General features: G+C 37.8%; 1 protein-coding gene across 4 annotated transcripts in view; it reads left to right on the top strand.

Moving 5' to 3' along the window:
* The first annotated feature begins 884 nt into the window (after window positions 1-884).
* Window positions 885-21,028, top strand: part of cyc (basic helix-loop-helix ARNT-like protein cyc) — a 33,558-nt gene continuing 13,414 nt past the window's right edge. The window contains exons 1-12 of one of the 4 annotated variants that reach the window (XM_076190514.1): window positions 885-963; window positions 4,554-4,722; window positions 7,750-7,871; window positions 9,964-10,032; window positions 10,831-11,074; window positions 12,532-12,624; window positions 13,943-14,060; window positions 14,900-15,064; window positions 16,869-16,984; window positions 17,112-17,254; window positions 17,896-18,034; window positions 18,144-18,262. In XM_076190514.1, coding sequence (XP_076046629.1) covers window positions 4,693-4,722; window positions 7,750-7,871; window positions 9,964-10,032; window positions 10,831-11,074; window positions 12,532-12,624; window positions 13,943-14,060; window positions 14,900-15,064; window positions 16,869-16,984; window positions 17,112-17,254; window positions 17,896-18,034; window positions 18,144-18,262 — 1,358 coding nt within the window. In that variant the 5' untranslated portion in view covers window positions 885-963; window positions 4,554-4,692. Of the gene's footprint in view, window positions 964-1,111; window positions 1,354-4,553; window positions 4,723-7,749; window positions 7,872-9,963; window positions 10,033-10,830; window positions 11,075-12,531; window positions 12,625-13,942; window positions 14,061-14,899; window positions 15,065-16,868; window positions 16,985-17,111; window positions 17,255-17,895; window positions 18,035-18,143; window positions 18,263-21,028 lie in introns of those variants that run through there. The other 3 variants (XM_076190516.1, XM_076190513.1, XM_076190515.1) reach the window with 3 other exon arrangements.

Below are 21,028 nucleotides of genomic sequence, written 5' to 3'. Positions count from 1 at the left end.
TATGTCCATTGGGCGTATGTTGGACTGGTACCAGCGATCTACCTTCTGGAAAATGATTCAGTTGGCCCTACCTGTATTCAAGCCATCTAGTGGACACACTGAGCAGCATCGTAAAATAAAATTACCCAAATCTTCTGTTTTGTCACACATTTTGCGTGTTGTAATTTAATTTTTGAAACTTTTTTCTATCATCTAGTTCTAGGTTGTTGGATCTTGTTCTAAATAGTAGTACTGGCGAGCGTGTATCATCGTATATTAGTTTTTTACATAATATTTTGGCTTGTTTCTTTGTATATTTCGAAACTTGGCTTTTCCTCTATTCCACGTTTCCGTTTGTGTGTGTCCCAGTCTTTCATTCCTGCTTTTAACCTCTTCGATGAAATGACGCCTACGTAGGCATCATGAGGAGTGAGTTGGTATACGAGGATGTCTTGATTTTATATGTTTTGTTGTTGTACATGAGTTACCCTCGGATTCTGTGAACTGTTTTGATAACTTTTTTCTGTGTTTATCGTTACTCAGAGTAAAAGAGAACAAGTGATACAGCAGTGACTTTATATTTAATAACATGAGTAGTGTGATGCATCGTACATATGGCATCCGATGCTGCGCGCGAGAATATGACTCGTATTAAAGGGTTAACTCCTACGTCTTGACGTTATGTCCCTTGGCGCTAATTTCACACATTGAAGGTATTTTCCTATTCTTTATCTATCTATGACTTTACTCATGCATTTGCCAATTCCTATCCGTGAGTACTAATTAGGCTCACCCTTGAGTGAGACTGAGACAAAATAAAATACAAGTGAGATGATCTGTTCGAGTGACTGTCTTATTATCGGAACAAACATAATTTTCTCTCAATAAATATGACTTACGTTATTATTTGTTTGGCAACATAAGCAAAACTAGATGTGTAATCCTTCAAGAATACGATCGGGAATGGAGTATTACCTTCATTACGTAAGGCATATTGATATAAATATTAATGGGTGTTATACATAATCAGAATTAGACTTATTCTTTTTATTTATTTATCTATTTTGTTTATTTTATTTTATTTTTTCACGGCACATATTTGGGCATTTGTTTTACGTAAGACTTGGTATATCTGGCCTCAAATAAAATTCGCCAATTGACATAGACCAGAAAAGGTCGCGCAATCATATCTAGGTGTCTGTTTAGTGCACTGAAAACAAAACATATTACTATAATCGTCTAATGTATTCTACAACTTGTGTCTGCTATGGTTTCGTATGATCTTGATAAATGTTACTATTATTTCCTTGTAGAACAATTAAAAAATTCGTGTGGGATAAATGCGGTTGTTAAGAAGTGCTGCATAAGTAAAAGGTAAGCCTAAAAATTTAGTAATTGAAAGCTTGTCAAATCTTTTTGCTCTTTGTTAATGATGACTAGAAGGTAGTGAACGTACTCTAGGCGGATATAATAGAAAAATGTAAGATATCAGTACATTCTCGTAGTTCTGTCATTCATCTCTTGAGGAATGCTTGCAAAATTGACATCTTAAGTATCAAGTTTATCGTATCCATAGGGATTATAGAAGGTTGAACCAGCTTACTTCCACAAGGTTAATCAGTATTATATAAGATGTTCTTGTAATAAATTCCAAAAACACGCAAATACGGATATTTAACGTGACTTATTTTGCCCAGTAGCTGCTAACCTGATATACTGTAACCTAACCTAATGTAATCATTCCTTAGAAAAATGAAGTAGATCTCTCAAATACAAAAAAAGAGAGAAGGGTAAATCTTTAGAAGTGCACATCTACATGCAATATAGCAATTAAAAATTAAAAAAATAATGTTGTAATCTACATTATTCTTGGCAGAAATTTATAATAGAAAAAAATACGAAAAGCTATAAATACACAAACATTGCCGCTTCAGTTGCTTGAGACACCGTCTTTGTTTTGGTAGAGCTAGAGGTCAAAGAAATTAAATTATGATGAATTCGTCTATTCTAATCTAACCTACCTAACCTAACCTAACCTAACCTACCTTCCTAACCTGGATTTAGTAACGTGGTACCTGTAATTCTAGAGGTCATCAGGGTTGTTGTCGTCTCTGACCTCCAAATCTATCAAAATGAAGATGAGGTCTGAAGGAGTCTATACAGTTTCATTTCTGCATAGGTTTTAGCGATGTTTTCTGATTTTGATTTCTGCCAAGAAAAATACTTATCACATTGATGTATTATTATTTACAAAATTAATGTTCAATTTTCTAATGATATAGCACATAGGTGTGCACATTTAAATAAATACCGGAAGAAGTGAAGAATGTATACATGATATTGGAATTCTTGTTTTGGTTGAATTCCAGGAACATGCAGACATGGATATTTAACATTAAGATTTCATTGTTTAATAGTGTCAACCTCACTTAATCTTCTATAGTAGTAGTAGTAGTAGGGGTATAATGCCTTGTCTTCGGCACCCCTAGACCATTTCGAGTTTCACTTTATTATTGGACATTGGTCGCTCTGTATTTCCAGAGGTTATGTATTGTTCAGCTGTTTGTTTCCAGGTTTTCTGCTTCTACATCGAATAGTAACAGTTTCATAAGGATCTTGTCTTTGTTCTCTGGGTAGGGTTGTTGGAGCAGTTTGTTTCAGGCTCTGATTACTAGATGGAGGTCTTAAGTAGTTGATGATCAGATATATTATCAATAGGAAAAGTGTGATGGAGCCATTGCATCCTTGGCTGGTATCACTAGTGATTTGTATTTTGCATGTTTCCTTGTTTTTCATCATTATCTTGGTGTCATCTCCTTGGTATATGTTGGCTATTGTAGATATGATGTTTGTGTGGATGTTTTTGGAAATTTTAGTGATTTTGTTGGGGTTTCCCGTCTCACCCTTGGTGAAAATCTATTGAAATGACGATCAGAAGTTTTTTGTTCTTGTAACTTTCTGTGATGCTGTATTGCAACATGAAGATATTGTCTGTTAGCATTCTACTTTTTGGTGTGAAATAATTTTGTGTTTCAAGTAGGTTTTGATTGTGGTGGTGTTTTTCCAGTTTTCTTTGATAATGCCCATTAGTATTTTGTATCATGTCTAGCAAGGCTATTGGTCTGAAGTCTTTGATTTGTGGAGTTTGTGTTTTTAGGATGAGCTTTGTTTTTGAGGTTTTCTAGCTTTGAGGTACTCTGTTAAATTGTTTGATGATTGAGCTGTAGGCTGCAACATGTTTAGTTGTGGCTTCTGCGTCTTTTATTATTTCTTTAAACATTTCAATGTTTAATCCATTTGGACCTGCTGCTTTCCTATTTTTTATTTTTATTATTAGTTTAGTTCCTTTGCTATGATGTCCCCTGTACTCATAGGTTTGGTTCTTGGTTCTGTGATGTTGAAGGCATAGTCATACGTATTGCTTTCATAGAATTTCTGGGATATTAACTGTGTGATCTATGTCTGTGGCTAGGATACCCTTTTCTAGTTCCTCTTTGTGTTGTTTTCTGTATTTGGTTTCAACTTTTGAACTCTAAGCGCCTTCAATGAGGTTTGCGTGTCGTTGGTATATGTATTTCCAGAAAATTGTAATTTTCTCTTCTAGTTCTTGTTTATTTGTTTTGATTTTGTTTTCATCATATACTGCAGTGTCTCTTGTGGTTTTGTTTGTGCCAAATGGCCTTAAGCTGTTTATGCGTTTCCATGTTTTTTTCATGTCTTTTTTCCTTTTTAATTTTGTCTAGGTGTGAGTGGGTTTACAAGGATGCTGGCATCAATGTTGTGATTATTTTTATTTTGTAGTTGTAGCAGAGTGACCCCTGAATTCTGTGATCTGGTTTGATCAAATTATCTGTTTATTATTACTCAGAATGAAAGAGAATGAGTTATACAGCAGTGACCTTGTATCTTATTAGTAATGTGATGCATTGTACATTAGGCATCTGATGCTGCGTGTGAGAATTTGACTTGTGTTGAAGAGGTTAAGGGAGGCCTAGAGAAATTTCCTCGTGTTTCAGCCTGTAAAATTAAGGAAAGCAACAGTAGAGTGTTTAGTGGAGTGTCTCTATGTGCTGTTAGCTGATACACACATAAGCCTGGGTACATCCAATGAAATAACAACTCTCAAACATCTGCAGAGGGCAGTTAGTTTAGCTTCCATGCTTCCTATAGAGGAATACAGCAGTAATTTTTTATGATAACTGCTTTACCATGCCCATAGTAAGCCAATAAATGCACAAAAAAATCCAGGGAAATAGTGGCAGTCCGGAGTAAGCACTGAGGATTGGTTAGTTGCCAACAGTGAGAAGCAGAGGGATGCTGTGATGTCATGTAGCTCACCCAATCTTGGCCAAATTCAATAATTGCGTTCTATTGAAGCCATGTTTGTTTGACCCTGGGCCCTCCCAACCCAAAATATTTGGTAGAGCATTATAGAAATGGAAAAGATTTTGATAGAAATGTAATAATATATATATATATATATATATATATATATATATATATATATATATATATTTCCTGTTAGTCTACTAGTTGGAAGTGATATTGAGTCGTACCTTTTTGGACATTTGTAGCAATGCACCAGAGTTTGTCAAAGGAGCAGGAACAGTCAACATAACAAGCACAGGTATGTAGGGCAAGCTGGTTCTGCATCCATCACATGCTCTTAAACACGTGGACTTCAGGCTGTCAGTTTGAGGAAGAACATATACAATGCAAGCCCCAGGGAAACAAGAAATGAAGGTAAATGACTCTTTTTAATTTGTTTTATTATTGCAAGCTTGGCTGCTTTGCCAGTACAATAAACAGCTGTAAGTTGTAAAGAGAGACCAGGGTACTGGTAAGCAGGTAGTCTTATAGTTACTTGTAGTGGTAGACAATGGTACCACCGTCCTATGAAGTGAATAGAGGAAATTGAACTTGTTCGTGGATGTTTTCTAAAGACGACAACTAGTAATCTGGAAATATAATGGAAATGTGTAGGTGTAGAGCTTTGAGAGTACATCAACTGTTTCTTGTGTGGTGCAGTATGGAATAGTTTTGTTTTGATGTTTGGTCTCTTGTGTTTGAATTACATTTTTGGGGCATCTGGTGTTGTTTACAAGATATAGAATGTGTGCTTGCACTATACATTTTCTTTTGTGGGAGTTTCTTTGTTTTTTAGCTTTTGCCATGTTGTATAATTTGTTCCATGCGTTTTTTTTTTTTTTTTTTTTTTTTTTTTTTACCAAATATGCTTTTAAGGACAGTTATTATCATAACTTATCTATATACCAATAGGTTTCTTCCCCATATGAAGGAAGTAATCAGCCAATGCATGCACCCACTCCACCTTCCCCACTCCTGTCCATCACTGATTCCCTTTTTATCTTAACTCATGCTTAATAACTTGATTTGCTCATATGTGCTGAGATTTGGTATTTTTTTAGTTCAGAGATGTTATCAAACTAATCAGTGTAAATGTTGTAGATATTGATCTTCATGTTTTTTTGTGGTTCGACATTTACAGATAGAATTATGTGGTTGACATGAATCATTTATGTGTACATAGGGCATAGTAAGCTGGTTCAAACACCCTTTGTGACTCTATAGCCGCAGACCTCAAGAAAAGTTCATATTAATGAGAAATGTATAGGCACTGTAAAATAAAAAATCTTGGGACCAACCCAAGTTATTAGTATGGAAAAAGTGTATGAAGTTATGTTGTTTTTCTCACTGAATTGCATGAGATTTTTCTAGCTATTGATATCTGGCAACTTGTCTGGCATCTTTCCGTCACTATTGCTATAGGTAAGCCATTCAGAGTTGCACTTGACATATTTGAGACAGGATGTGTTAGTGTTGCTCAATCCTCTAGTGCCTACATTTTATATGTATTAAAGTGTGTGTGTGTATGTGTGTGTGTATATATATATATATATATATATATATATATATATATATATATATATATATATATATAAATAAATAAATAGATATATACACCCCATGTCAGTGCTGTAGCAGACTCAGGAAACTCACACCACGCACTTTAAATGTTATTAAGTGTGAGATAGACAAGTCTCCTTGTAAATTTGCTAAACAAGTTTAGCAGGAACACCCAAGGTTATTAGATGGTGTGTCTCTTTGCACAGTGCAACATTGCTCCCCCATCATCCATGAAATGTAACAACCAGCGTTGTACTGAACACACCGTAAATCCTATATTTTTCAGAGATTTGCTTCACAGAATGCCCTGTCTTAGACAGGGCCACTATAGCATTAATGTTGTCACATTTGATTTCATGTCCACTACCCATAGCCGGTAACACAGACAGCAAACCACTGAGAATTTACATGAAATTGAAGGCAAAGTGCGGTGCTCCAGAAGCACAATCCTCCCCCTGTTGAATCTCAAACAGCACTGAGCCTGGAAACACTGCATGCCCTGGTGGCAGCCAACCTTGGTCTCGCTGCCAGGCATAAAAATAAATATCTGGCTTGCTTGGGATATTGAGAATGAGGGACTTCCAATTTGTGGCATAAGGATTGATGTCAGCATTATTGTGTCCAAACTTATGGGGGCTATGGTGATGGATTCCAGGATGTGGTGGTCCTGTAAGATGAACAGCAAAGCTGTCCATTTTCAAAACACATGAACCCCCTCACTTCCATCAGGAGATGCAGCCTTAAGGGGGTGACAATGTCTCTGGACTGGACCAAAGATCTCTGTTAACTTCATTTGCATGTATTGCACTTTTTCATTCATGGAGAGCTGACAGCTGGGAACTGCTTTCCTCTTCCTACCACTCTCAGCCAATGATATTTTAAAAGACCCACAATAATGCAACACAGACAACAATCCAAAATTTTTACTCAGAGAGATCTGTTAGAAGTTCTGAGGACCATTACCAGCCACTTGGGGGTGCTGGTTTTCCACTTTGTAGTAACAATTGATTCATTAAATCCATCACATAAGTGAAAAATCTATAGTTTTGAAGATAGTAGAGTACAAATTTTGGGTCCAGAGTCCTCACTACAGTAAAATAATTTCTGCTAAACAAAGTTTGTTTTGCCTTTCACTATTTGTTTGTTGATTAGTATAAGTAGTTTTTGGGTTTTTCATGTCTAAGTGTATACATTTTTTTTTGTTATGAGACTCTGATGCCATTAGAATGGCTTAGTTTGGGTGATTCAATGTGCAAATTGTTGTTGTTATGGATTTTATTTTACCAGCACTTCCAACCTTGTGGACAGTGTTATGCTGTTGTGATGTATTAAATGTGCAAGTGCATTTAAAGAAAGTGAGAGGTGCAGAAAAAAAGTGAGTAAAGGTGTTGCACATAAATTAGATATTTTACTCTGTCTTTGAAGTGTTGGTTTGAATTGGTTAGAATGGATTGCTTGATGATCCCATCCCCCCCCAAGGAATAGATGAAATATAGTACATACGGTATATATAATACCAAGGACTTTTTCCCCCTTATAAGGGAGGTAGCCAAAGTCAAATAGCATAATTCCACTCTCACCCATTTCATCCCCACCCACTCCCATTCATCACCCCTCCCTCCCTCCCTCCCTCTTTTCTTGGCTCCTCCTGGATGACAGGTTATCCCTGCATCTTGCCCATTGCCCTGGTGAAATACAATACCAATTATATGTGATTGCACTGTACTTTATATTTGTCACCCAGGAAAATGTGTAAATATGTAGTGCTTCACAAGATTTTTTATGTTAGTGAACAAAAGCAATGTACTTTATTTTAAATATATTTAATTTTTTGTTTCGCAGGAAGAACCCGACTTCAGAATGTACAGCATGAGTAGCATAGATTTTGCCGACTACAGGGACTGTTCCTCAATTGCATCTGTCTCTTCAGACAATGCTCCCAAGAAGCGTAGAAGTTCCTTTGCGTAAGTGTTTAGTAATTACCTATTGAGGGATTAGCAACACTTCAGTAAAATGTAGGATTTTTTATAGTGTTTGCTGTTTTCACTAATGCACTATTATTCTAATTATTTGATTATATTTTATTTATTTATTTTTTGTTTTTACTTTTTTATTTCTTATGTACATGTAGGTTGAATATGAGTGTGGTTGGTAAAAGGCATGAGGAAGTGGGGTTTTAAGTCTCTGAGGCCGCATGTTGCAGTGAATGGAAGAGTGAATTTCATAGCCCTGACAGCCATCTTGAACTGCTCCTGAGCATAGAGTGGGAACCCAGTGGTTTGGAAAGGAGCACTCCACAATTCCAGAGGGTTTCAACAAGAAAGCACTTCTAAATAAAGCAATAATGGTGGCAATAGACACAAAGCATGTGATGCCTTGTATAGACATCTTGTCAAAAAAAGAAGAAAAAAAAATAGATAAAAAAAAATTAACATCCACAAGAACAATTAGAAAATGTTGATAGACTTCCCAACTTCAGAGAATGCAGTATCTGAGAACACTCATCTATCTAGGACCTAAAAATCGTACAAGAATCCCCCAAGGTACTGTACTATCACTAATATTGTTAAACTTGTTCACAGAAGACCTCATTACCCAAAACTTGGCAAATTATCAAAGCTGTCACATATCTAGATGACCAGACCATCATAGTCCAATACAGCAACTGTAGAACAGCTGCCAAAAACACACAATAATAACTTGACAAACTAAAACTATGGTTAAGACAAAACAGAATGGCAGCTTCAGTTCAGAATTCATTTAGTGACACTATATATACCAGACAACCATGAATCAAAGAAACTTCCAACAGTCAAATTAAAGGGCTAGGCTCTACAACTGGACAAAAAACATGATCATAGTCTTCATTTTCTATGCACATGTCCGTATGCTGCCAAATAAGATGAAAATTCTCGACAGCGCAAGGAAAGCAAGAGTCCTGGGTTGTATCGAGTGGAAGGTTGCTCAAAATGACCTCTGTGCAGTGTTGAAAGTGTCTATAGTGAGACTATAGGACATACAGTGACACAATGAGTAAAAGAAAATAATAGGTATAGAAGTAATGAAGAACTGTCAAGACTAGATTTAATATTTACATCAGAACCTGAAATTGTGGATGAAATTGAATTCAAGACAACATTTGGAAAGAGTGACCACATATTAATAAGAGGTTGAACTAAAGGAGGATATATATATATATATATATATATGTGTGTGTGTGTGTGTACAGAGAAATGAGAAATACAGAGAAGGAAGACTGATGTACAACAAAACGGACTTTGGGAAACTCAAGAAATTCTTTCAAAATGCAAATTGGGAAAACTTTTGTATCAAGTGATTGTCATACATTACCTCAGCCATGTGTCCCTCATGATCTCCACACGTGCTCTAAAGTTTGGATATGAATAGACAAGGCCTGCAAGAGTTTGGAAGCCCCATATCTTTTCCTGTAACATGTTAGCATATAGAAGCTCTACATATGTATCCATATCCATGATATAATTTTGTAGATATGTCCTACATAGATAGGTTAGACGTGGCAACTCTGTATACTTGGGCAGTGATGCCTGCAGGCCTATGACCTAGTCAGTAAGCTGCTTGTGCTAGTGCTGTTTTAGTCACTGTATGGGTGTTAATCATAAAATGATTTAATAATACCACAACACCATTTAACCCCATGTTTCATTTACTCTAATAACCATGCATGATCTTATGGTAACATTCACCATACACTCTTCCAATTATGCAACCAGTGCATACTTATAAATGAACCTGATTTACCTGCTTTCACGTTATTTGAGGCAAATGGAAGTATTATTTTGACATTTACTAACAACATAAAAAGTAAATGAATGTATACCAAAATTGCACCTGAAGTAGAAGGGGGATGTCACAATACAGATATTTGCCCCACTTCAACCACACATGATTTTGTTGATTGGTATTATTTCTCAAAGTTTGAAAGTTTCCTTAGATAACAATGTCATTCTGAATAACTCGTGTTTCAGTGAAGTTGTAGAATTTACTTATGTGTGTTGACTGTTTTGTTTATTACAGTGACAGTAATGATGATGATGGAGATTCTATCAAGATTCCTCGAACAAGTGGCCATGATTGGAACAAAAGGTAACTATGAATTTAAACTGTCAGTTTATAGCATACTTTTTAGATTTGATTTAGGGTAATGATGTAGTGGAGTATTGGCTGCAAAGTTATATGCACCTAATACTCTATGGATTTTTTTTTTTTTTTGGGGGGGCGCACCTCTAAGGACCAGGCCCACACATAGACTTCTTCCTCTTCTTTTTCTGTTGTCCTTCATTTCTGCTGTTTCTTTGATTTTATCATTTACTATCTAAGGTTCCACTTCCTTTTCCATTATCCCTATGGTGGTGGAAGTTTAAGGAGAAAGGATGCTACTACTGTTTCTCATATAGTAGAAAAGAAGTAAATAAAATGAAGTGAAGGGACAAGGAACCTCTCAGTATTTTACCCCTGTGAAGAATCAAGATTAAAAAAAAAAAAAAAAAAAAGGGTCCAGGAGGGAGTCTCTATCCAGAATCAGAGTAATTAGGTTATTGAATGTGTTTAGGGGTGGGACAGATCAGAGCAAATGGAAGGAGAATTGTATTTATGTGAGAAGAGAGAGAGATGCATGAGCATTGAAATTAAACGAAAAAGGAAAGGTGAGCTCAAGTTTGGAGGTATGATACATAGGATATGTGGAGTGGCTAGGATGAGGGTGGCACTGTTGGTGAGATATGTGTGTGGTTGAACGGAAAGAAGTATCATTTAGGATGGTGTTGGTGAATATAAGATTAGGATGGAATTATGATAGATCTATCATATTGTATCTTAGGGTTGTAGTTGTGATTCTGTTCTGTTCCTTTGTTTGTTCCTGACCTGGTTTTCATTTGTCTTCAGCCATGTGAGCCGACAGAACCACAGTGAGATTGAAAAACGACGGCGTGACAAAATGAACACCTATATCATGGAGTTGAGTAGTATCATTCCAGTGTGTACATCACGTAAGCTCGACAAACTGACCGTCCTGCGTATGGCTGTGCAGCACATGAAAATGCTTAGGGGCTCGCTCAACTCTTACACCGAGGGACACTATAAACCGGCCTTCCTGTCAGACGATGAGCTCAAGAATTTAATTTTGCAGGTAAGAGTAAATTTAGATAAGTATGATAATCATGGAGTACAGAGACAGTTTAATTTTGTGGTTGTAGAAGGATGCCAGTAGCAGCATCGAATTACTTGATATTAGCTTGAATAAGTCATCCCCTTTTTGTAGTCCACTGCTAAATGAAGGCCTCTCCCAACCTCCATAAGTTGTACAACTGTGACTACCTTTACCATGTCACACTGTGTAAGGGGTATACAGTCAGTACCTAAGGACTTTAGTGTCAACCCAACAGACCAGTCACTTTCCTTTTATGTTTAGAGATGAATCTCCAATTATAGAAAAATATACATTTCTACGTGTATCCAGAAGGGGAAGTGAATCAAGTAGAGAAGAAAAGGTAAAAGGTGCAGATGGAGAGATGATGCAGCAAGTCCTCCTTATACGGTAATTCTTTATCCGGTAAATTCACAGTTACGGTATTTGGTAATTACTACCCTCAATTCTATTTACGGTAAGAAAAATTCACAGATACGGTATCTGCTCGTGTTTTGGAGGTAAAATTAGATATTTTGAAGAGGAAAGAGCAGGGAGAAGGTACGTCTGCCACAAGTCGAAACTTGGGTTCAATATACGGTAATTTCAATTTGCGGTAAGGTTTTCAGGAACGCATATGTACCGTATAAGGAGGACTCGCTATAACGGAAGAGGTGGCATGAAGAGGAAGATTGGCAGAATATTTTAGGGAGTTGCTAAGTGTGGAGGAGGATATGAAGGGAGAGGTGGTTGTAGTGGGAGGTGCTAAGAAAATGATACTGATGAAGGAGGAAAAGGGAGGAAAAATGAGAAAAGATGAGGTAAAATCTGTTATTAGAATGATGAGAACAGGTAAGGCATGTTTAGATGGGTGTCGTGCGGAGTCTCTAAAAAAGGGAGGTACAGTGATGGTGGACTGACTGGTGAGGTCGTTTAATGTTTGTCTAAAAGAGGCTAGACTACTGGAGGACTGGAGTGCCTGTATAGTTCCTCTTTACAAGGGAAAAGTAGACAAATGTGAGTGTAGTAGTTTCATAGGGATCATTTTGTTGAGTGTAGATGGGAAGGCTTATGGGAGGATTAGGAGATGCAGGGATGACCTGTCATCCAGGAAGAGCCAGAATAAAAAGGGTGGGAAGTAGGTGGATGAGAGTGGAGTATGTGGGAATGGAATGGATGGGAGCGGTTTTTATGCCTTTGTTTTTTTGGCTACCTCCCTTATAAGGAAGAAAAAGCCTCTAGTATATGTATGTATGTATATTTATTATAGAATAAAACTTGTAAACTCAGGGTCTCATAAAATGGGTATTCATAAATTGAGATATTAATGTATATATAAAGGTCTCAGCCACACATGTAAATGGGGCATTATGTGGGCATATTGGTTTTTGCTCCGTAATTATCTGTAATAGATTCTCCTTACATATGTTTAGATTTTTATGAATGTTATTGTTTTTCAGGCTGCAGATGGTTTTCTTTTTGTTGTTGGTTGTGACAGAGGAAGAGTTTTGTATGTATCAGAATCAGTCTGCCAAACACTGCATTACACACAGGTATTGTAAGCCATTATATTTTTTTTCTTTGAATGAAGTAGTTACTGTCAATTTCCAAGCCTCACATCTGTAGGTTATTGTTGATGGAATGCATTTATTGTAAACTTTCTATTTCAAACATGAAGGTAGGGAGCCTCATGATCTTATTATACTTACCAGACATTTTCCAGTCAATTGTAATACACCTTTTTATTCCATTATCATGATCATCATATTGGAAGTGATTACTAAGGGAGAGAGGCTGGAGGAAGTGAATATCTTTAGATACTTCAGGATGCATGTGGTGGGAAAGGGAGGAGTGGAGGTGGAGGTAGAATATAGATTGAGAGAAACAAGTAAATGCCTTAAGGGATAAAAAAGTGTAATGAGACATAGACATTTGGGAATGAATGCTAAGAGGAGATTGTATGCAGGGGTAATTGTGTTGACAGCACTGTATGGGGCAGAAACATGGAACATAAAAGAAGAAGAGTTAAAATGTATTTTGAGACAAAAAGTCTGAGAAGTATGATAGGGGTTACTAGGCTGGATAGAGTGAGAAACAAGGTGAGGAGGAGAGAGGGGATGGAAAAGGAGTTGGAAGATAGGGTTGATGAAAGAGTATTGGAATGGTTTGGACACAGAAAGAATGAGTGAAGAAAGATTAGTAAAAGAAGTGTGGAAGGCAAAGGTGGATGGTGTAAACAAGAGGGAGTGACTGAGGATGAGATGGATGGATGGGGTAAAAGGGGCATTGGGAGAGAGGGAGAAGTCTGTTGTGGAAGGGAAAAGACAGAAAATAGGTGTGAGTGTATGTATGTATGTATGTGAGAGTATATATGAGAAATGAATTGATGTAGCCCGAAGGGATTTCTCCCTGTCTTCTCCTTTTCTGCATGAGGGGATGGAGAGGGGGGGTCACCAATTTAATGAAGTGGCCTTGCTGTGGATTTGCTGTGTCTTGCAACACTGTTTCTGACCCAGGGCAGTGGACAAGAAGCAGGGATGACCCGTCATCCAGGAGGTGCCAAGATAAGAGGGAGGGGTGAGGGTAGAGGGAAGTGGAGTATGTAGGGGATGGAATGGGTGGGAGTGGTTTCTATGCCTTTGTATTTTGGCTACCTCCCATGTAAGCAGGAAAAAACCTTTGGTATATGTATGTACAGTATATATGTATGTATAAACAAGTACAAAATTTCTTCATTGAACCATATAGTGGCAAATGCTGGCTACCTCTGGGCTACTGTTCTCGTGCTGGAGAGAACCAAGGCAACAGATTGTTTGATAGCATAACTTGATGTATATTTTTCCGTAACTTGAACGACTTTGTCCTTTCCAGAGTGAGCTGCTTGGAACAAGTTGGTTTGACATTCTTCATCCAAAGGACTTGGCCAAAGTGAAAGAACAGCTCTCTTGTACAGATATCAGTAGGAGGGAGCGCCTTGTTGATGCCAAAAGTATGTTACCCTCAAGGTATTGATAGTGATGTCTAATGCCTTCACCTTGTTCATAAATCTATTGGTTGTTTTTATATGAATAACAAAGTCCCTTTTCCATATATGAAAAGGGTGGATAAGTCAGGTGCACACACAAATATCGTGCACCAAGAACCTCTGTTATGGGAACTGTCTTGTTGTGGGTGGGGTTTTCATTTCCCAATGACCTGGTGAACAATGCTAGAGTGCTTGGTCCTACTTATGGGAAGGGGACTACCCATGCTAGCAAGGTCACCAGTAAAGGACCAGACCAAAAGGTTCCCAATGCTTGGCTACCTGTGCAGGTGCTGCCCACGAGAGGGACCATTATATGAGGTTGTCCTGTGTTGGATGGGTGGGTGTCTGGGCTGGGATGAGTTGTGGAGGGAGGTCTTAGCTCTGCTGCGGACAAACATTCAAATCAAGAGCACTTTTTAGGATGGTGACCCTAATGGAGATGAGGAACCCTGTCCACTGTGGCCAGTGCTCACTCCCCTCATATTCCCAGTAGGAAGTTACCCTTGGCCCCAGGAGCCAAAGAAATATCTGAGCAACATATAGGTAAAAACAAAAACCAAAGGCCCAGGGCAGTGGACGAGATACAGGGATGACCCATCATCCAGGAGGAGCTTAGAAAAGAGGGAGAGAGTTGTGGTGAATGGGAGTGGAGTATGTGGAGATGAAATGGGTGGGAGTGGATTTATGCCTTTGACTTTGGCTACCTCCCTTGTAAGAGAGAAAAAGCCTGTGTTATATGTATGTATTATTTTTGATATATATTTTTATTTATTTATTTGATTTTTTTCTTGTGAATTCCACAGCACTACTTCCAGTGAAGACTGATGTTCCACAGGGCTTGACCAGACTCTGTCCAGGTTCCAGACGCGCCTTTTTCTGCAGGATGAGATGTAAATCGGCTCCAGTGCTCAAGGAGGAGGCTGACACAACTACAGGCTGCCAAAAAAAAAGGAAATCTCAGGGTTCAGGTAGGGTTAGGATATCACTGTCAATTAATTAGGTGGAACTTCTAGCAGTTATGGATTCAGAGAAAGTTTATCCATTTATGCAATGGATTATAAAATTTCTTTAAAGAACTCTCAAATATGTCAAACAACTAACAAGTGTCCCCAAATATTCTTAGTTACACATGCACACGCTAGGTAACAGTGATCACTTGGTCATCACTTATATATATATATATATATATATATATATATATATATATATATATATATATATATATATATATATATATATATATATAAGGTGCCAAGATAAGAGGGAGGGTAGAGGGTGGAGGGGAGTGGAGTGTATTAGGGATGGAATGGGTGGGAATGGTTTTTATGCCTTTGTTTTTTGGCTACCTCCCTTATAAGGGTGGAAAAAGCCCTTGGTATATGCATGTCTATGTATGTACATTCACAGTGGTAGCGGATGTGTTATGTCGCCCTGGCTGTTCAATCTTTATATGGATGGGATGGTGCGTAAGGTGAATGCAAGGGTAGCGGGTCAGGGGTTGGAGATGATTAAAGAAAAAGGAGAAAAGTGGGAGGTGAGCCAGCTGTTGTTTGCTGATGACACTGCTTGTAGCAGAGGAGGGATTGAGGAAGTTAGTGACAGAGTTTGAGAAGGTGTGTGAAAGAAGGAAGCTGAAGATAAATGTGGGCAAAAGGTGATGAGATGTACAAGGGGAGAGAGTGACAGCAGGCTGGAAGTGAGCATAAGGGTGAAAGACTGGAGGAAGTGGATAGTTTTAGATACTTGGGTGCGAATGTGGCTGGAAAGGGAGGAGTAGGGGTGGAGGTAGAATGTAGATTGAGAGAAGTGAGTAAATGCCTTGGTGGATTAAAAAGTGTAATGAGAAATAGACATCTGGGAATGGATGCTAAGAGGAGGTTATATGAAGAAGTGATTGTGCCAACAGCACTGTACGGGGCAGAACCATGGAACATGAAAGAGGAAGAGAGAAATAGTTTGAATGTGTTTGAGATGAAATGTCTGAGAATTATGCTAGGGGTTACTAGGCTAGATAGAGTGAGAAATGAGGTGAGGAGGAGAACAGGGGTGGAAAAGGAGCTGGGAGATAGGGTTGATGAAAGAGTATTAGGATGGTTTGGACACATGGAAAGATTGAGTGAAGAAAGATTAGTAAAAGAAGTGTGGAAGGCAGAGGTGGAAGGAGTGAATATGAGGGGACGTACTAGGATGAGATGGATGGATGGGGTGAAAGTGGCATTACAAAAGAGAGGAATGTCTGTGGAGGAAGGACAGGAGAGGACAGAAGATAGGGGTGAATGGAGAGGGGTTGTGTATAGATGATGCTGTGATGCATGAGGGGGAGTGGGTGGGGGATGGGGTGTGAGGAAGTATATATGAGAAAAAAATTGACACAGCCCAAAGGGATTTCTCCCCACCGTCTCCCTTTCTGCATGGGGGGATGGAGAGGGGGGTCGCCGAATTTATGAAGCGGCCTTGCTTTGGATGTGCTGTGTCACTGTGTGCTGTGACACTGCTTCTGACCCAGGGCAGTGGACAGGATACAGGGATGACCCGTCATCCAGGAGGTACCAAGATAGGAGGGAGGGAGGAGGGTGGAAGGGAGTGGAATATATAGGAAATGGAATGGGTGGGAGTGGTTTCTATGCCTTTTTCTTTTGGCTACCCCCCCCATGTAGGGGGAAAAAGCCTTGGGTATATGTATGTATGTAAATTAATTCCTTTTAAGAACCAGGTATCACTATGGATGTGGAAGTTCTTATTTTCTGACAACATCATATGTTATTCCAACAGATAAGAAATATACTATAATACATTTCACTGGCTACCTCAAGTCGTGGGCCCCCACAAAGGACCCTTTGGTTGAAGAAGCTGAAGGGGACAATGATTCCTGCAACTTGTCATGTTTGGTACGTCTTGGGATTGTGTATACCTTCGAAAGTAGGTTTTGGGAGATATGTGGGATTTTGTATTAAATAGTTTGAGCTATACTATTGTGTATTACCTGGTGTTATGTAATTTGTCATGACCCCTCAGGTTGCAGTTGGTCGTGTTCACCCGCCATTAATGTCAGGAAGCGTGGCAGACTCAAGAGGAGTGAACCATCAGTACAACATGCAGCCCATTGAATACATTTCAAAACATACCAGTGATGGAAAATTTGTCTATATTGACCAAAGGTAAGGAGCTTGTCAGAAGAGCCACATTTATATGTGGTATTGTAGGAAACAGAGACTGTGATAGGTTACTAGTGATGATCCTGCATAATGAACCTATGAGAGGTCCATCTCATCACCCATCTTTCAAACGTGTCAATACACTCACCTCCATCCTTCAAATTATGTCTCCGTTCCAGATAGTGTAATTGGCATAGTCACTTCAATGGTCTTCCCCAGATGTGTTCCTCACTACACATTATTGCTCTCCCCAGATATTTATTTGCCAGCTTATTCTATAATTCACCTTCACTTCTCCATTCCCTGGTTTTTGTGACCCAGTATACATAAAGTTCTCCACTACCCTAGCCTCTCACCCTTTAAACTCGTGTCCAAGCCACTGTCACCCTTACTCCACGTACATCTCGTCACCTTATATTTGCCCAAAGTCCTCCACTAAATGCCTGTCCTCCAACATAGCTACAGTTGCAGTGTTATTTCCAAACAACAACTGGCTCAACTCCCACTTCTTTTTAAACTCGCTTTCTAAATTCAGACCCTTGCCTACCTTCCATTTGCCTCCTGTACCACCATTATTGATAAGGATGCAAAGAACTTGTTGATGAGGATTTTGATGTTCTCTTCTTGACGTTTACTTTACACAGGGCTGCACTGTTACTGGGATGGCTGCCACAGGAGCTTCTGGGGACAAGCATGTATGAATATTTTCACCAAGATGATATTGGGTTTCTTGCAGAAACACACCGATCAACTCTTCAGACTTCTGAAAATAAAAATACACAAGTGAGTCTTTTAGATCCGATTTACTTCCAATCTGTGCTATGATATTATGCCAATCTATTTTGAATATTTATTGTTTATGTGAACCATATTTTTCTTTTCTCTGATACAGGTATACAGATTTCGGACAAAAGACGGTTCATTCCTTCGGTTACAGAGTGTGTGGAGAACTTTCAAGAACCCTTGGACCAAAGATATTGAATATATAATTTCTAAGAATAGTGTTGTTATGTAAGAGAATCTATATTTTTGAGTTTGTTCACTATGCTGAATATTAATAGGAATATCTATTAATATAAACCTGACAGTTTTATGTTAATTGATTTTCTCAATATCTTCAGCTGCTAAATATATTAGTTTGATTAAAGTGATATTATAGATTTTATTTATAGTTAAATATTTAACCCAGCCTAATTTAACACATACTCAGAAACTAAAATTATTTAGCATCGCATGGAAATGAAAGGCACACGGGTCCGTGTTAGAGCCCTTGGTCCTATTCACCAATTTTTTTGTATTACACAAACACAACCACTGAAACAAGGTGAAAAAACCACATTAGCTGCATACTACACAAATATTTACAACAACCCACTATTTGTACTACATAACACATCCATGCAAATGCACACTTACAACCAAATCATGAAACAATCTCCTCAAGACAGACCACCAAAGTTGATACTTCTTTGAAACACACACCCCACCTCAGTATCAGTCCAATGAAAGATTACCTCTTATGAGAGGTGGGAACCACTTTCATGCACTTATGTTTGAGACACCATCCAGCTCAGAGACAGTACCAGTACAGCATGAGCTTGGCCACAGAATCAAATTGCCCTAGATGCAGCTATCACACAGGACACTGCACATCTCGTGTAACACTGCCCTGCACAGACTCCCAGATAACTCAATATTTCTTCCAAGAAAAAAGTGTATAGACTAAAGGAAAAACATGGTTTGGTTAGGTACTTGAGAGAAAAAGAAAAAGAAATTGCAAAAACAATTCTAAAAGAAGTACAAGAGGATGACCATGAAGTAGAAAAAGAAATAGAGGAAGTATATAGAATGGGACAATATTCTAAAGAAAGAAATTGACCCCTAAAGATAAAACTAAATTCACAAACAGTAGCAAAAGACATACTGGCAAAATCATGTAAGTTTGCAAAGAGTGAACATTACAACAATTTATGGATAAAAAGAGAAATGAATGATGAAAGAGAAAAGACACTAAGAGATGAAGCTAAAAAAAAAAAAATGAAAAGTATGGAGATCGAAAGCAGAGAGTTCTATTGGAGAGTCTTAGACATGAGGCTTAGAAAATGATACATCAAGGCAAGTGAAATGAAAGGAAAAGAAAACAAGATGGAGAAGAAAATTAAAAGTGGCCTATACTGACATAGATGTATTAATCTCAGGATTGAGTGAACTAAATGATTACCTGTCAGAAGAAAACCAGATATGATGGGAATTGTGTAGATGAAATTAAGGGGGCCACTACCACCAAATAGTGTTGGACATAGTTTATATAATTATTGGGTTAACAGCAGAATTGAGAAATAGGGTGGAAGAATCATGATTTTGACCAAGAAAAACTTGAATGTGACGAAGGTTGCAGAGGGTAAAAACGGTGTGGAAATGATCATGATAAAAGCTGAAGACAGCGACATGAAAAGTAGAAAGTTTGTGGTGATTTATGTACTTCCAAAAATGGGTGCTTGGAAAGTGGGCAAGCATGTAAAAATGTTAGAAGATACAAGGCATTCATTAAACAAGATGCTGAAAGATGGAGGTAACCTGGTTCTCATGGGAGATTTTAACTGTAAAGAAATCTGTTGGAAAGAGATGACAGTGAAACGCATAGAGGATCTATGGGGAAATGTCTAACTTGACATGACTATAGAACATGCAATGACACAATGGGCAAAAAACATATAGTAATGAAGTGTTGAGACTAGATTTAATATTTACAACAGAACCTAAAATTGTGGATAAAATTGAATACAAGACACCGTTTGGAAAAAGTGACATGGTAATAGAGGTTGAACTAAAGGAGGAAATATATGTAGAGAGAAATGAGAAATTCAGAAAAGGAAGTCTGATGTACAACAAAATAGACTTTAGGAAACTTAAGAATTCTTTCAAAATTCAAATTGGGAAAAAAAAATCCAAAGAAGAGACACATGGAAGAGAAATGGATGATTTTAATGAAAATTTATAATGAAGTGAATAAATATATACTAAGACAGAAACAGGGAAAGGTGTACATTAAGTGCTGGTTGAACAGAAAATGCAGTGAGGTGAAAGAAAGAAGAGATAAAGCTTGGAAAAGATGGAAAAAAGATAAAAAACAAAAAATGGAGTGGCAAGTATCTATCAACCATATAAATGAATATGTAAAAGTGCGCAGAGAGGAAAAAAGAAAGTATGAAAAAGACATCATAGAAAAATGTAAAGATCAACCCAAACTATTCTATAAATATGAGAAAAGTAAACTCAAAAATAGGAAATGGTGAAACTACGCCACAGAAATATAGAATATACAAAAGACTTAGAAATGGCTTAAGTCATGAACATCCATTTCAAGTCTGTTTTCACTAGAGAAAAAGTATAGCATTGGGATGAAGAAATTGAAGTACAATCACACACACACACCCCCCCCATGAAGGAAAAACAATAGCACAAAGAAATAATGGATCAACTAATGAACCTTGATGTCAGGAAATCACAGCCCGGACAGGATTGTAAATTGGATACTAAAAGAATATAAAGAAGAATTAATGGACAAGCTACATAACATAAGAAGTTGCTCACTCAAGGAAAAATACCAAAGGACTAGAAACATGCCAATATTGTACCAATAAATAAAGGAGGAAACAAAGAAGAACCAACAAATTACAGACTAGTCTCCCTTACAAGCACTGTAGCCAAAATTTGTGAAGAAATGATCAAGAATAGATAGATAAAACACCGGGAAGAAAACCATATTATAAACCC

The sequence above is a fragment of the Oratosquilla oratoria genome, chromosome 9 (assembly GCF_046742065.1).
Source record: "Oratosquilla oratoria isolate Oo_2021 chromosome 9, ASM4674206v1, whole genome shotgun sequence".
NCBI lineage: Eukaryota > Metazoa > Arthropoda > Malacostraca > Stomatopoda > Squillidae > Oratosquilla > Oratosquilla oratoria.
The sequence above is the reverse complement of the archived record's forward strand: the minus strand, read 5'-3'. Positions and strand labels throughout refer to the sequence as shown.